The 12,141-nt window shown below is 47.9% G+C and overlaps 6 protein-coding genes across 6 annotated transcripts; 3 read left to right on the top strand and 3 right to left on the bottom strand.

Annotated features, from left to right (window-relative positions):
• Window positions 1-1,473: 1,473 nt before the first annotated feature.
• On the bottom strand, window positions 1,474-2,210 carry MGYG_05999 (hypothetical protein; the record flags this gene model as incomplete). The annotated part of the gene is made up of 2 exons (XM_003171405.1): window positions 1,474-1,871; window positions 2,063-2,210. 2 exons carry the CDS (start codon window positions 2,208-2,210, stop codon window positions 1,474-1,476), a joined length of 546 nt encoding a protein of 181 aa, XP_003171453.1.
• Window positions 2,211-2,966: 756 nt separating this feature from the next.
• Window positions 2,967-3,755, top strand: MGYG_05998 (hypothetical protein; the record flags this gene model as incomplete). Its single annotated transcript, XM_003171404.1, has 3 exons — window positions 2,967-3,176; window positions 3,248-3,511; window positions 3,564-3,755. The coding sequence occupies 3 exons, from the start codon at window positions 2,967-2,969 to the stop codon at window positions 3,753-3,755; spliced, it is 666 nt and encodes a 221-aa protein (XP_003171452.1).
• Window positions 3,756-4,038: 283 nt separating this feature from the next.
• MGYG_05997 (hypothetical protein) lies at window positions 4,039-4,782 on the top strand (the record flags this gene model as incomplete). Its single annotated transcript, XM_003171403.1, has 2 exons — window positions 4,039-4,287; window positions 4,324-4,782. 2 exons carry the CDS (start codon window positions 4,039-4,041, stop codon window positions 4,780-4,782), a joined length of 708 nt encoding a protein of 235 aa, XP_003171451.1.
• An 851-nt stretch (window positions 4,783-5,633) lies between these two features.
• MGYG_05996 (hypothetical protein) lies at window positions 5,634-8,986 on the bottom strand (the record flags this gene model as incomplete). The annotated part of the gene is made up of 2 exons (XM_003171402.1): window positions 5,634-8,724; window positions 8,796-8,986. 2 exons carry the CDS (start codon window positions 8,984-8,986, stop codon window positions 5,634-5,636), a joined length of 3,282 nt encoding a protein of 1,093 aa, XP_003171450.1.
• Window positions 8,987-10,326: 1,340 nt separating this feature from the next.
• Window positions 10,327-10,725, bottom strand: MGYG_05995 (hypothetical protein; the record flags this gene model as incomplete). Its single annotated transcript, XM_003171401.1, has 3 exons — window positions 10,327-10,515; window positions 10,584-10,664; window positions 10,687-10,725. The coding sequence occupies 3 exons, from the start codon at window positions 10,723-10,725 to the stop codon at window positions 10,327-10,329; spliced, it is 309 nt and encodes a 102-aa protein (XP_003171449.1).
• Window positions 10,726-10,875: 150 nt separating this feature from the next.
• MGYG_05994 (pre-mRNA-splicing factor cwc22) lies at window positions 10,876-11,883 on the top strand (the record flags this gene model as incomplete). Its single annotated transcript, XM_003171400.1, has 2 exons — window positions 10,876-10,912; window positions 10,940-11,883. 2 exons carry the CDS (start codon window positions 10,876-10,878, stop codon window positions 11,881-11,883), a joined length of 981 nt encoding a protein of 326 aa, XP_003171448.1.
• Between the last annotated feature and the right edge of the window lie 258 nt (window positions 11,884-12,141).

Genomic DNA, 12,141 nt, shown 5'->3' with positions numbered 1-12,141 from the left:
TGTGATTGGCCTGAAATCCGGCGCTAGGTTTTAATACAGGGGCCAGGGCGTCTGGTAAGATAACGCGTATCGGGTCATACGCGGAGGTGGCCGGGGGGACGGGGGAGAGTTTCAATAATGAAAAAGCCCTGGGGGGTGCGCAGGGCTGGGAAGGCCAATCAGTGGGCGACGGGGCGGGCTCAGCGTCAAGCCGTCTTTGATTGATGCCCTGTCTGGGTGTGAAGCTTGGCGAGACTTTGTCTTACCTGTTGAAAGGGAGATTGGTCGGCGGACGGTGAACCGCATTGACTATTTGCTCGGTCGCATGAGGCATGATTGGTGGAGGACCGAGAGGCAGCATGAACGAGTTTCGAGGCCACTCAGAGCTAGGGGCCTGCCTACTGTGGGTGTGTGCAGAAGCAGGGAAATCAACATGATCAACATATGCCACCCATGCCATCGAGGGACCCTGCAACTTGTCTGGTTACTGACTGACAACACACATGCACACGCCGTGCAACCGAGACCTGACACCCTCTTTTCTGCATCCCCTCTCACTCTCCCATGCTTCTTCCTTGCAATTAACTAAAGCTCCTGTCATATGAATATCACTTTTAATACGGAGTAACTCTTGATAGGGTCAGAGGCTTTTGAAATAAGGCTAATAACACTCGCAAACGAGGTTCGTTTTAAGTACGGAGCAAACTCAAAACTTGAGGCAAGCCAGCGCTAAGCTCGATATGGACATCTCTGCCGATGCCCTGACTAAGTGAAGGCAATCACGTGAATGTCACTTCTTCAACTTTCGCCTCACAAAGTACGGAGTAAATCAGGGGGGTCACCAAATGTGCTGACATAGGTAGTGGCCTTTGGGCGCAATTTATGTGGCCTTTTTAGAGAGGTTTTGGGCGGTGGTCGTTTATCGCCCCTCGAGAATCATTATTGAAGGAAGAATCCCAAACTGCCGATATTAGTCTCGGATAGCGTCCAGCTGGCTCTTTCTTCCTTTGAAGGGAAATTGTTTGTATCGCTAAGAAGCACTTCTTGTTCCTCTATGGGACGTCGATCAATCGTTTCTCTAGACTCTGGGCTTCTTACTTGTATCTCGACTAGGCATCTTTACGAGCGTGCATGGTTGTTGTATCGCTCAACGACTCGCTAGGTTATAACTACTGCGACGCTGATGACCTAGAATAGAATACTACTTTTTTATGGACGCTAATCTCTTGGATAGCCTATCTTAGAACATTGGCCACCTCAATGCGGCCATTGATAATTTTACCGTTATAATAATGAATATTCTTTTTTGCCCCTATAAACCTATAGAATTTGATAGATTGATTCTATCCGAGTTTTCGCGTACGTAAACATGCTAGACATGGTTAAGCTCGTTATAATAAGAAAGTTTTCTTAAAAGTAATAGATTATATCAAATGTTGGAAAAATATGAAGATTTTACTTGATCTATCTTGTCCTATCCCCATAGCAGTTGCTTTAAAAAAGCGTTGGAGCAGGGAGTTCCTGTAGCATTTTCAAAGCCCTTGTGTCATCGTCGATATTGCGGCATAGCTGAAATAGAACAAGATTCATATCGTCCTTATTCAGCGACGTATGCACTGGGTTGCCCGCCACCCAGTGCTTTAATAGGTCTCTTGCAAAGAATATAGCAATTGACATATTATACTCATGAATTGTGTTAATGCTGTAGTGGTCCAACTGGTACATCGCTAGAAAATTCATAGTCGCTTGATTTAGGCCGGATTCTCTTGTAATATAGCTGCCTAGGGAGGTGGAAACGAGCCGGCATTTTCCGTCGACGTATTGGAAATTCACAGAGTTCGTGTCGGAACTGAGATGAGCCCTAATATAGATTGGTGCTGCTCTTTGCGAACCTTGTCCTTATCAGCTATCATTCGGCCCGCCCTTGTTGTGAGTGCAGTTGGTAGGTCTCTATTCAGAGACCCTATATGGACCGCTGTATCTTCAAACCCAGCTTGGGCCCGCACTTTTGCAGGTTTATGATAGGGTAACGACGGCTTCCAATGCCGAAAAACTCTGTGGAGAAAGGCCTCAATTTCCTCACTTGTAACATCTTGGTCTGGGAAGATGTTCTTCTTTACAGCACGAAGAAGAGGTGCTAAAAAAACCTTTGTTTCAGCCGAAACATCGGTAGCAGTGGTAATGGGGGTTGCTGGGGTTTCTGGGGTTGCGGGAGCTGCTGACGGGGCCATTGTTTTGTTAAATTGTGGCTTTCTGGTTTAAAGCTTTCAACCGTAGATACTGCACAGGAGACGTTGATTAGCAAAAGATATTATATCTAGGCCAAAGAAAAAGCGTAGAAAATATAAAGAGTGTGTAAGAGAAACGAAGTCGATAAGAATCTATAGGATATACAAAATACCTTTATGTACTTATTTTCAAACCAAAACCGGGGGCTGGCCTAGGGCTGACGGGGAACCGTCCATGGCCAGCCCTGGTTCAGCTCTTAAGAGCAAGAAAGTAGATACAAATTACTATCAGTTCAGGTTTGTAATTGTTAGGAGTCTGCTAGCTAAAGTGATATGTTTGTAAAGCGCGTCTATAGTCTTCTCACTTGATACTAAGTGCTATGTAGAAAAAGTGAGCTAATACTCGGCGCGCTAATTGGCCCAGTATAATTGGCAGCGCTAACTATGCTCTTATTACATATTAAAGGTTGAGTGTCTCCCGCTATGACTTACATCGCCACCATGACGTCAACATAAAGGTATTTAACCTGTCTTCACCCTCGTGAGGTGTGCTACTTCCTCAACTACATCTACTGCCGACAAGATTCATCTGATCCAATCTGGAAGGAGCTTATACTTCCATCTACAGATACCAAAGGAATATTCCTTTGCCTCTTCTCCCTTATAATCTATCCAGTGTAAGTCCTTTGTACTAACTAAACAATGCCACCAACAATTTCTCATACACTAACGCCTCCAAAAGGCGGGTTGGAATCCGCCATGAGTCCCACCACATACTTGACAAGGGACGGCACTGTTAGGAGCCTCAAGCGCCAGCTCCAGTGCGATGCAATCAACCCTAAACGACTCCGACTTGAACCACATCCCGCTATGAACGAGACTGTTGTGGAATATTGTACTCGGAACCCAGCCGCGTCGGTCGTTGCACCATTTTCGCCTATAAAGCGGAACTTTGAGGACAGAACTAATGTAAGCCTCTGTTATACCTACAGTCATTATAATTATCTTTTGTGAATATATTCTAATCCATCAACGATTAGGACTTACTATCACGAATTGACAAGCTTGAGGCGAGGGAGGAGAAGTACTTAAAAATTAGGGCGAATTTTCATATTGGAAACATGCTTATCACAGTTTGCAACAAATACCTTACTAAGGATACGAGTGATTCGGCAACAAATAAAGGTGCAAGTGACCATTCAACAAACCGTGCTATACAGCGTGGCCGTGACGCGAAGAAGAAGGACCTTGCCAAAGCAGGTATTCCATCCAAGTTTTGGCCTGCGATCCAGGACATGGGACCGGTATATACTTCTATATTTAAGTACATCTCTACTCTGCTAATATATATTATAGTATATCAAAGCGCGAAATGTGTCCGCGCATGAATCATACGAGGAGTTTGCGGTTATTTTGAAAGAGCCCTGTATGCAACAGTATTACGACGAATGGAGTGGTTTATTTCCGATAGCTTATGGGGCCACGGTCGAGGAGGTCGCAGAGAAGAGTGGGCAGTTTCTGTCAACGAATATGTCCGAAGGCCGTTAAAGATTAAAGTACTTCAAGTTTATGTATTATTGTTAGTAGCTAGTATTATTAAGTATTACATACTTCGTTAATCGAATATTTTGGGATACCCTCCTTGTAGAGCCTTTTTAGACAATGAGGCTCAAGAATCCACCACGCCTACGGTGGATGTATGTAGACCCTGGTCCACTAGTTAAGTCCTAAAAAAATCTAAAACAGTAATAATTTGCACAGTCCTGGAACCGAGAAGTAAAGCATACCATACATATTGCCCCTTTTTACTGTTTAAATTCATAACTGAAAGATGTCGGGCAACGTAGCGCTCATCGAGCGCATATCGGCTTTCGTGGCCAAACACATGGCAGGCCACGACCCCTCTCACAACGCCCGCCATGTCTCCCGCGTAGTCAGGCTCGCCCAGACGATCCTCGCAAAAGAAAAGACTCGCAACCCCTCTATTACGTATGACGAAACGGTGGTCACTCTCGCGGCCTGGATGCATGATATTGCCGATAGAAAATATCTCCCTAAACCAACCGACGGGGGTTCACAGGTGGGATCATCCATAGCTCATTATTACTTTCAACAGATGGAAACTAATAAGCACAAGATTAACCCCGACACTATCATATATGATACCCTGGTATCCCACCATGCAGACCCAAGCATGGCACAGAGAGTTCAGACCATAGTGTCGAACGTCTCCTATTCAACCGAGATAAAAGACCCTAGTGTTGTTCAGCGCCTGATCAGTCCTGAAGGCGGATATCCTGAACTCGCCATCGTGCAGGATGCAGACCGTCTAGACGCCATTGGCGCAGTTGGGATAGCAAGATGTTTCACGTTTCTTGGAGCCAAGTCCAAGGGTGCTGGCAAGGATGGCGGCAAGGAACCGGACTTGGACGATGCGATAGAGCATTTTGAAGAGAAGTTGGTGAAGCTGGAAGGGATGATGAAGACGGCTACTGGGCGGGAGATGGCGAGAGAGAGGGCATTTAGAATCAAGGAGTTTCAGCGTTGGTGGGCTGACGAGACGGATGGGGTTTGAGCAGCAGTTGATTACTGGTTAGGTTGATAGAATAGAAAGTAAGAAGAGCATGATGTTACTTAGATATATATATAATTATACATATATCTTGATTGATTTGTGTTTGTTTATTATATAGTCAGCTAGTCCGCTTATGAGTAGTAACCTGTGTATCAGCCCCTAGCCTTAGACCACCCATCTAACAGTTCCTCAGTAAACTCCCTAAGCCCAAGCAATGAAACATGAAAGACTGACTAATAGAATGAACCATCAAAACAAAAATGACCGACAAAGGGCAACCATAGGTAAATGAATAATATGACTTGGGGTAATAAGCAAAGGGTGGTGCAAAGGGTAGTAGGGTATGCAAATCTGAGTTGGTGTACTCAGGAAATTTCATATGCAGGTGTGTGTATTGGAAGATTCACAAAAAAACGGTACCATAACTCCGGATAAAGCTGAAACAGGGAACCACCTAAATGAAACTGTGATGGGGAAATATATGTTTATGTTCTAGTTAGAGGGTAAGAAAAATAAGAAAGAACAGTTACCCAAGATAGAAATCAACATGAAGCTGTGTAGATATGTTAGTAGATAGAATTATGTAATAGGAAATTGCTGCCCTTTAACTCCAGAGTTTCCAGTCTGCAAATCCTGCTATTCAAATGAAAGGAAATAAAAGGAAAAGGATCAAGGTGATGCAGGCAGAGCGGTTCATTGATGGAATGACAAGTGAAAAAAAGAAAGATATTAGCCGTGGTGTTGAATCTGTTGAGGCGGCTAGTCCAAGGTCTTTGCTGTGTAAATGTGGGTGTAATAAGCTTCTCAAGGGAGGTTTGGTCAACTGTAAGCTCGAAAAGTGCTAATGTTGCTTAAACACGGTCCCTCGCGAAGTCAAGGACATCACAATCATCTTCAAAGAACCCATCCTCAACAACGTCGTCTCCACTTTGACCTCGTCCACGTTTACGACGTGTGGTTATAATCACATGTTCGCCTCCCAGGCTGATAAGGTTCTCCATCTCACGAGACTTGCCCATGCCTTCAGGATCGGTTTCATCCTCATTATCATTCTGAGAGGCACTGCGTACATGGACTGTATGTGTGGGAATGGCATTTCCAAAAATCCATTTCTGGGACTTGGGGGATCCGCTAGATTCTGATGAGTAGACCTTCAAGGTCACACGGCGGTCGGTATGGAATGGTTGGTACGGAGCATGTGTCTCGATCTCAGCTTGGGCTAATGGTGGTGACTTTATTTTTGAACTGCCTCCAGGACGATGGTGCGTAGGACCAGACCAGGAGCCAGTGATGGCGTCGGAGCCTCGAATAATGGCTTGTTCATGAGTATAGGCATTTTGGATTTCGGCTGGAAGGCGTGCTTCGAGAATCTTGCCCCCAAAGAATGGTTGAGTTCGCTTTCTGTGCTTTGGCGGAGCAGAGCTCTTGCCGACTTGATATACCTTGAACGATCCCCCATCCATAATACCAACGGAGAGTTCGTCACCATGCTCATCGCCAATCCAAACAGCCTTCGAGCCTATGCTATCTTTCGCAAAATTAGCGGGATGAAGCCGGTTTTCACCCACATATCGGAGGTTGTTCATGGTCTCTGTGGCAGCACCAACTGATTTGCTTAAACCTGCGGCTACAACTTTGCCTCCTGCGGATGGAATAGCGAATCCTTTGGTTACAGCAAATGCTGCGCCAACGCTAGGAGCCCGGCCACGCATAGCTGCTAGGAACGGCTGCGTGGTTTCACCTACCAGCTTCATGGCACTTGAGAAGGCGTTGCGGGGGGCATCTTCGGCTGCTTCATCACGTATGTATGATTCGGCGTTGGTCGCTGATGCGACAGCGGTTGACCGTCGTAGTGGCGGCCATCTGAAAGCAGCAGGCGGAACTTCATAGACGTGAGTTGTTCCCTTCTTGGTGATGATGGCAACATGCTCGCCGTTGGGTGCTGTCCATACGACATCGCGTATGGTTGATGTAGTCAGTCTTGCATATCGAGCAACCTGTCTAACGTGAGTAGCAGGAGGGTTAGACTTCGCGGTAGAAGATGGGTCTTCGGCAAGGAAAGCACGAGATCGGCAATGACGAATCTGCATCAAGTCCCAAATGCATTGTATATCGCCTTTCTTGCTTGCAGTGAGTAGCATGAGTCCGTTTGGTGATAATGAAAGGAAGCTGCATCCATGAGGAGGCTGGAAAGTAGCTATTGGATGCGGGTTTGAAGACTTCCCATCCTGAAAATCTTCTAGCGGCTTTAGGTCAAAAATAGAGACAAGATCTGGCTCGTTCGATGGAGGAGTTTGAGTCTCCTGGGCGTGCGTAGGAGGTAACATATCCGCGGCAAAGCTATGCTGATCTATGGACTGTGGTCGGCGTAACGGAGTAGAATTACCGGTCTGTGAATCCTTGTTCCAATAATTGTTCCAAGTTTGAATGCCTTGATCTCCAATCCACCGCGCTCCTTTAAACACTTCTTGGGTTACGCCTCTCGCGACTTTGTTTAGGAAGCTTTCACCTTCGCCGGAGTCTACCCCACACGTAACAGAAGGTCGGGATGGAGGCGTATGGGCATCAACTCCATAGATCTTTCTAGGTGTGATGTGGGCCGGAACTGCACCTTGGAGTGATACTCGGTTTGGTGATGGGCTGATTACGGCAAGCCAACGTCCACTAACAGAAAGAACGGGCACATCCGTAACTTTGGCTGCGCGGGAAGCCTCTGCCTGTGGGTCGTCTGTATCAGTTGAGGCAGAAGAATTAGAGTATCTCCGAGTTTCCTTTGGTTGAATGTTTGTCCACATTTTTCCAATACACTGGTAAACAATCGGAGAAGGAGGACGAGCCACGCCAAAGACCATAACTTCGCCGCTTTTGCCAGAGGCCACAATAACCAAATTACCGCTAGCAAGAATTCTGAGATTGGCTGTAGGTGGAGGTAGATATGGGGCAACGCCAGAAAAGGTATCGATACATGGGACTGGCTTAGTAGCAAACAAGGTTGAAACAAGATCCCTAGATTTCAGAGAGTAGACTTGTACTCTCGTCTGCACTAGGGGAATATCTGGTCTTGCATTTGTTGCTTGCTTTGGAGACGAGCCAGTAAGCAAATCCAGCTGTTCTGAATCGGGTGGGGAAGCTTGCAAGGTGCCATTCTCTTCCTTTGGAACTATACCATGAATGGTGACCGCAACTAAAGGCCGGATTGACGCGAAAGGATCGACGCCGGAGGTCCATGTTAAGAGTTTGGCATCGATGACCCTTCCATTCAGCCCCTGGATAGAGCCTATTACTTTCGTTCGTGAATTTTCGATTCCTAGAACGTCTAGCTCTCCGTCTCGGCCTACGAGGATCACATTGCTTCCAGTCTTGGCGGACTTGTACGAGGTTCCGGGAAGAGGCTCAACGGCACAGAACGAATGCCCAGGCTGCTGATGGTGCTTACTACCTGGTTGCGGTACCCCAGGTATATCAACGTCAGGCGCAGAATAGAAATGCGGCTGTGGATGGTGAGGTGGTGGCGGGAAACTTATCCTGTTGCTACGATAGCTGCTGATAGAATAACGTTGCTGCCTGTCTCTAGGCAAGCTGTTTGGCGGTGTGGACGCTGGGGTTGCATCTGCAAAACCTGGTGGCCGAAGTCGAGCCTGCGGTGGTGATGTAGATGGAGAAGCTTCGCGATAAACCTCTCCACGAGATGGTAAGGTGAAGGCTGGAGGGGATTCTGCAAAGCCGACTCCATCCGTAGGATCATTTGGCGGGCTTTTCCCGAATGGTATGCCTCGTGCCCACGAATCTGTCCTTGAGGTCAGGTCTTGCTCGCCAGGAGAAGGCGAGTAGGAGTCCAGAGGCCCAAAGGCCGGTGAGTCAACAGTGCTTGGGGGGCCGACTGTGGGAGGCATAGTCGGCATAGAAGGAGCAGGTGATTGGGTCATTGGTGAAGGTTCATATCTGTGAGTATAAATTAGCATCTACTGTTAAATATTCGCAATACGTAATGTGGTATAGCTGTGTCTACTCACGATTCATCAAAAAGCGCTTTCGCTTCACCTTTAGCCGTGCTATCATGGTCGTCTCTAACAGCATCATCCGACTTCTTTGAAACCTTCTTTTTCTTCGCCACGTTCGCGGATGTAAGCGGTGGTTGGGAGAGAGGGCTTTTTGGGGCGGGCGACTGGCTTCTCTGGTGGCGGGTGTTAGACGCTTGCAGCATACAAGGTGACGTGGTAAGCGCCGTTGGCTTTCCAGCAACACCTATGGCCGAAAAACGCCGCCCGTGAGGATCTCTCTGCCTGTATCCCTTACTGCCTAGGAGAAAAGCGTATCGTCGATACTGCTAAACGAAGGTTTCCGAATAACTCTTTGCGCGTTTACCACAACTGCGGAACGTTAGATTTGCAGGAACACGGGACAGGAGCCAGCTACACCGGGAGATAGGGGGGTTTGTCGCAAGCCAAACACGTACAAGACTGACGAATATTAATACCTTGGTCCGCGGTATGCCCGCGGGAAGGGATCTCAGCGTCAAGGAGGCAGCTCTGGAAGCTGGAGGTAGGTATCACAGTGGGGCAAACAAGCTCCTTGCCCGGAGCTGCAGGGCGCTCAGGGTCAGATAGCTCGATAGACCAGGCTTTGCTGCAAGCCGGGGGGATCGTAGGACGTAGGAGCGTAGGACGCAGGCGTTTCTCAGTATGCAGTAGGCTCTCTGGTTGGTCGTGGGTGCTGGGCAGGAAGACAGCTGCAGGAGGGGAAGAAGGTGGAAAGATGAAGTTGACGATGTTTCCTCTAAATAAGAAGCGCCCGGGGCAGACAGAGTCACGACCCTCCCCGATGCGGTCATGGGCGGGACCCTCTTTTTCTGCCGCTTTTCTTTTTGCAGGCGTGGCGCTAGGCCTGAAGAGGCAAGAAAGGGATTGCAAACAGGGCAAACTTCCAGGAACAGCGTCATCACTTGATAGATGACTCAGCAAACACGTGATGGGATATCTCACGTGTTTCGTCGATGGTGAAAGGCAGGAGAAAGAGAGATAGAGGGAGAAAGGAAGGCTGAAGAAGAAGAAGAAAAAGAGAAAAAGGAAGAGAGAAGGGAAGAGAGAAGAAAGAGAAGGTCTCTGGTGGAGGAGCACGCGAAGTAGAAGAGCGAGTGGTGGTGTTACGGGTGACAGCTGCCATAGCACGCTGGGCGGTCATCTCCCCTGGTCATTATACACAACTAGCTCAACGGGCAAATATATAGATGTACTCCATACATGATGATGTATTAACATAGATTAGTAGTAGAAAACGGTCTAACCCTCCCAGTCCGCTGTTCGATATTCCCATAAATTACTATGAAAACCAAGAAAAGAAAAGAACCCTAAGCAACGCCCCTATCATCGAATGCGTACGCACATATCTATGCACGCTTTTCTGCTTCAAATACGTCGCAAAAAAGGAGGGTAGCAACGGCTAAAGGAAACCATCCAAGGAAGGAAGACGGCATGCTTCTCATGAGCATAGCGCGACCATAATGGTGTAACCGCCCCGTGGTGTAGCTAACTCTTGACGGTACGTTCAGCTCTTCTTCTTGAGCGCTGCAGCTTTGGCCTTTGCTGCCTTCTTCCGGTTACTCCGAATCATGACAAGTCCAAGGAATGTGCCAACCACCGTAGATCCAAGGATTGTGAGTATTACTGGGATGCGAATAGCCCAAACTCGCGGTGGGAAGAGGTCATGGAGGGGGTGGCCCTGGTCAACGAATGGCTAAACGAACAAAAAAGAGTCAATTAACTGCCCAGGCAACGGGAGACAGATTGGAACGGTAGACTGACCATCAACAGAGTCCACGCCGTATAGTATAGAAACACTGCGGTTGCCACGAGCAGCATGGCAAAGCCGAACAGTTGGCCTAGCTGTGGCACTGGTTAGCTATGCTTGCCTCCTTTTTTTTGGTTCAAATGGACAACTTACCATATCTGAGGAGAGCGACGGTCGACACGTAAAGAAGTGAGATTGTACTCAGGCAGGCTACGGGCTCGGCCGTACTTCTTTACTTCTCTTCACTTCTCACTTCTTGGTCCTATAATTAGAGAGCGGCTCCAGCGAACAGATAACACCTAACTAATGAAGGTCCAACTTTGCAATGCATCAAAATCGCAAAGTAGGCATCACGTGACCGATTCTAAAGGCTCAAAACTTTCGCGATCTTCGACCTGGATTGAACCTTGCATCCTCAACCAGCGCGCTTTCCTTGCTCATTACAGCGCTTGTCACTCTTTATCTACGATGGCAGACATGATGGCGATGCAGTCAGCGGTCCGCCTGCCAACTCCACCGCCAGGAGTTTCGTATTCGCCGCGCGCATCCGTCCCTCGGAAGCGGTCGCCAACGTCGCGTTCACCATCGCCAGACCGTCGCCGCCGTGCACCAGCCCAGGATGATGCTGGGAATGGCCAGCGTGAGCCGGATGCGAGGGAGCAGGAGCTGGCAGAACGGTTTCGTCGACCTCAAAGGGCCGCTGCCTCCAAGCCGCTGACAGAGGAGGAGAAGCAGGCAGCTGCAAAAGCCGAATATGAAAAGCTTTTGAACATGCGTTCCGGAGGCACATATATACCTCCTGCAAGATTGCGGGCTCTCCAGGCTCAGATAACTGATAAGACCAGTAAGGAATACCAACGGATGGCATGGGAGGCGCTGAAGAAGTCGATAAACGGATTGATCAATAAAGTCAATGTTTCGAACATCAAGCATATTGTGCCCGAGCTCTTTGGTGAAAATCTGGTTCGCGGCCGAGGCCTGTTTTGCCGCAGTATTATGAAAGCCCAGGCTGCCAGTTTACCATTTACCCCGATTTATGCTGCTATGGCTGCCATCGTGAACACGAAACTTCCTCAAGTTGGAGAGCTTCTTTTACACAGATTGGTTGTGCAGTTCCGAAAAGCTTTCAAACGAAACGACAAGGCTGTTTGCATATCTTCGACCACGTTCATTGCGCATTTATGCAACCAGCAAGTAGTGCATGAGATGGTTGCTGCTCAGATACTGCTACTTCTACTTCATAAGCCCACCGATGATAGCGTCGAGATTGCGGTTGGGCTTACAAGAGAAGTTGGGCAACACTTGGAGGAATGAGCGGTCCGATTGCCTTGGCTGTGTTTGACCAAATTTAAGGCACCTCCTGCACGAAGCCGGACATCGACAAACGTGGGCCAATACATGGATTGAAGTTTTTGTTTCAGGGCAAAAAAGGATAAATTTCAAGGGCCAACCCCTTGTCATTAAGGAAGGAACTTGACTTTGTTTAAAGAAAAAAAACCAAATCCACCCCTTCAAGTTGCCTTGGATTCTCAAAACAAAAGGTCCTGGAAGGGGTTGGAGGTCTTCAACGAC

This window comes from Nannizzia gypsea, genomic scaffold (genome assembly GCF_000150975.2).
Source record: "Nannizzia gypsea CBS 118893 supercont1.5 genomic scaffold, whole genome shotgun sequence".
NCBI classification, from domain to species: Eukaryota; Fungi; Ascomycota; class Eurotiomycetes; order Onygenales; family Arthrodermataceae; genus Nannizzia; species Nannizzia gypsea.
Note: the sequence above shows the minus strand (reverse complement) of the source record. Positions and strands in the feature narration are given on the sequence as shown.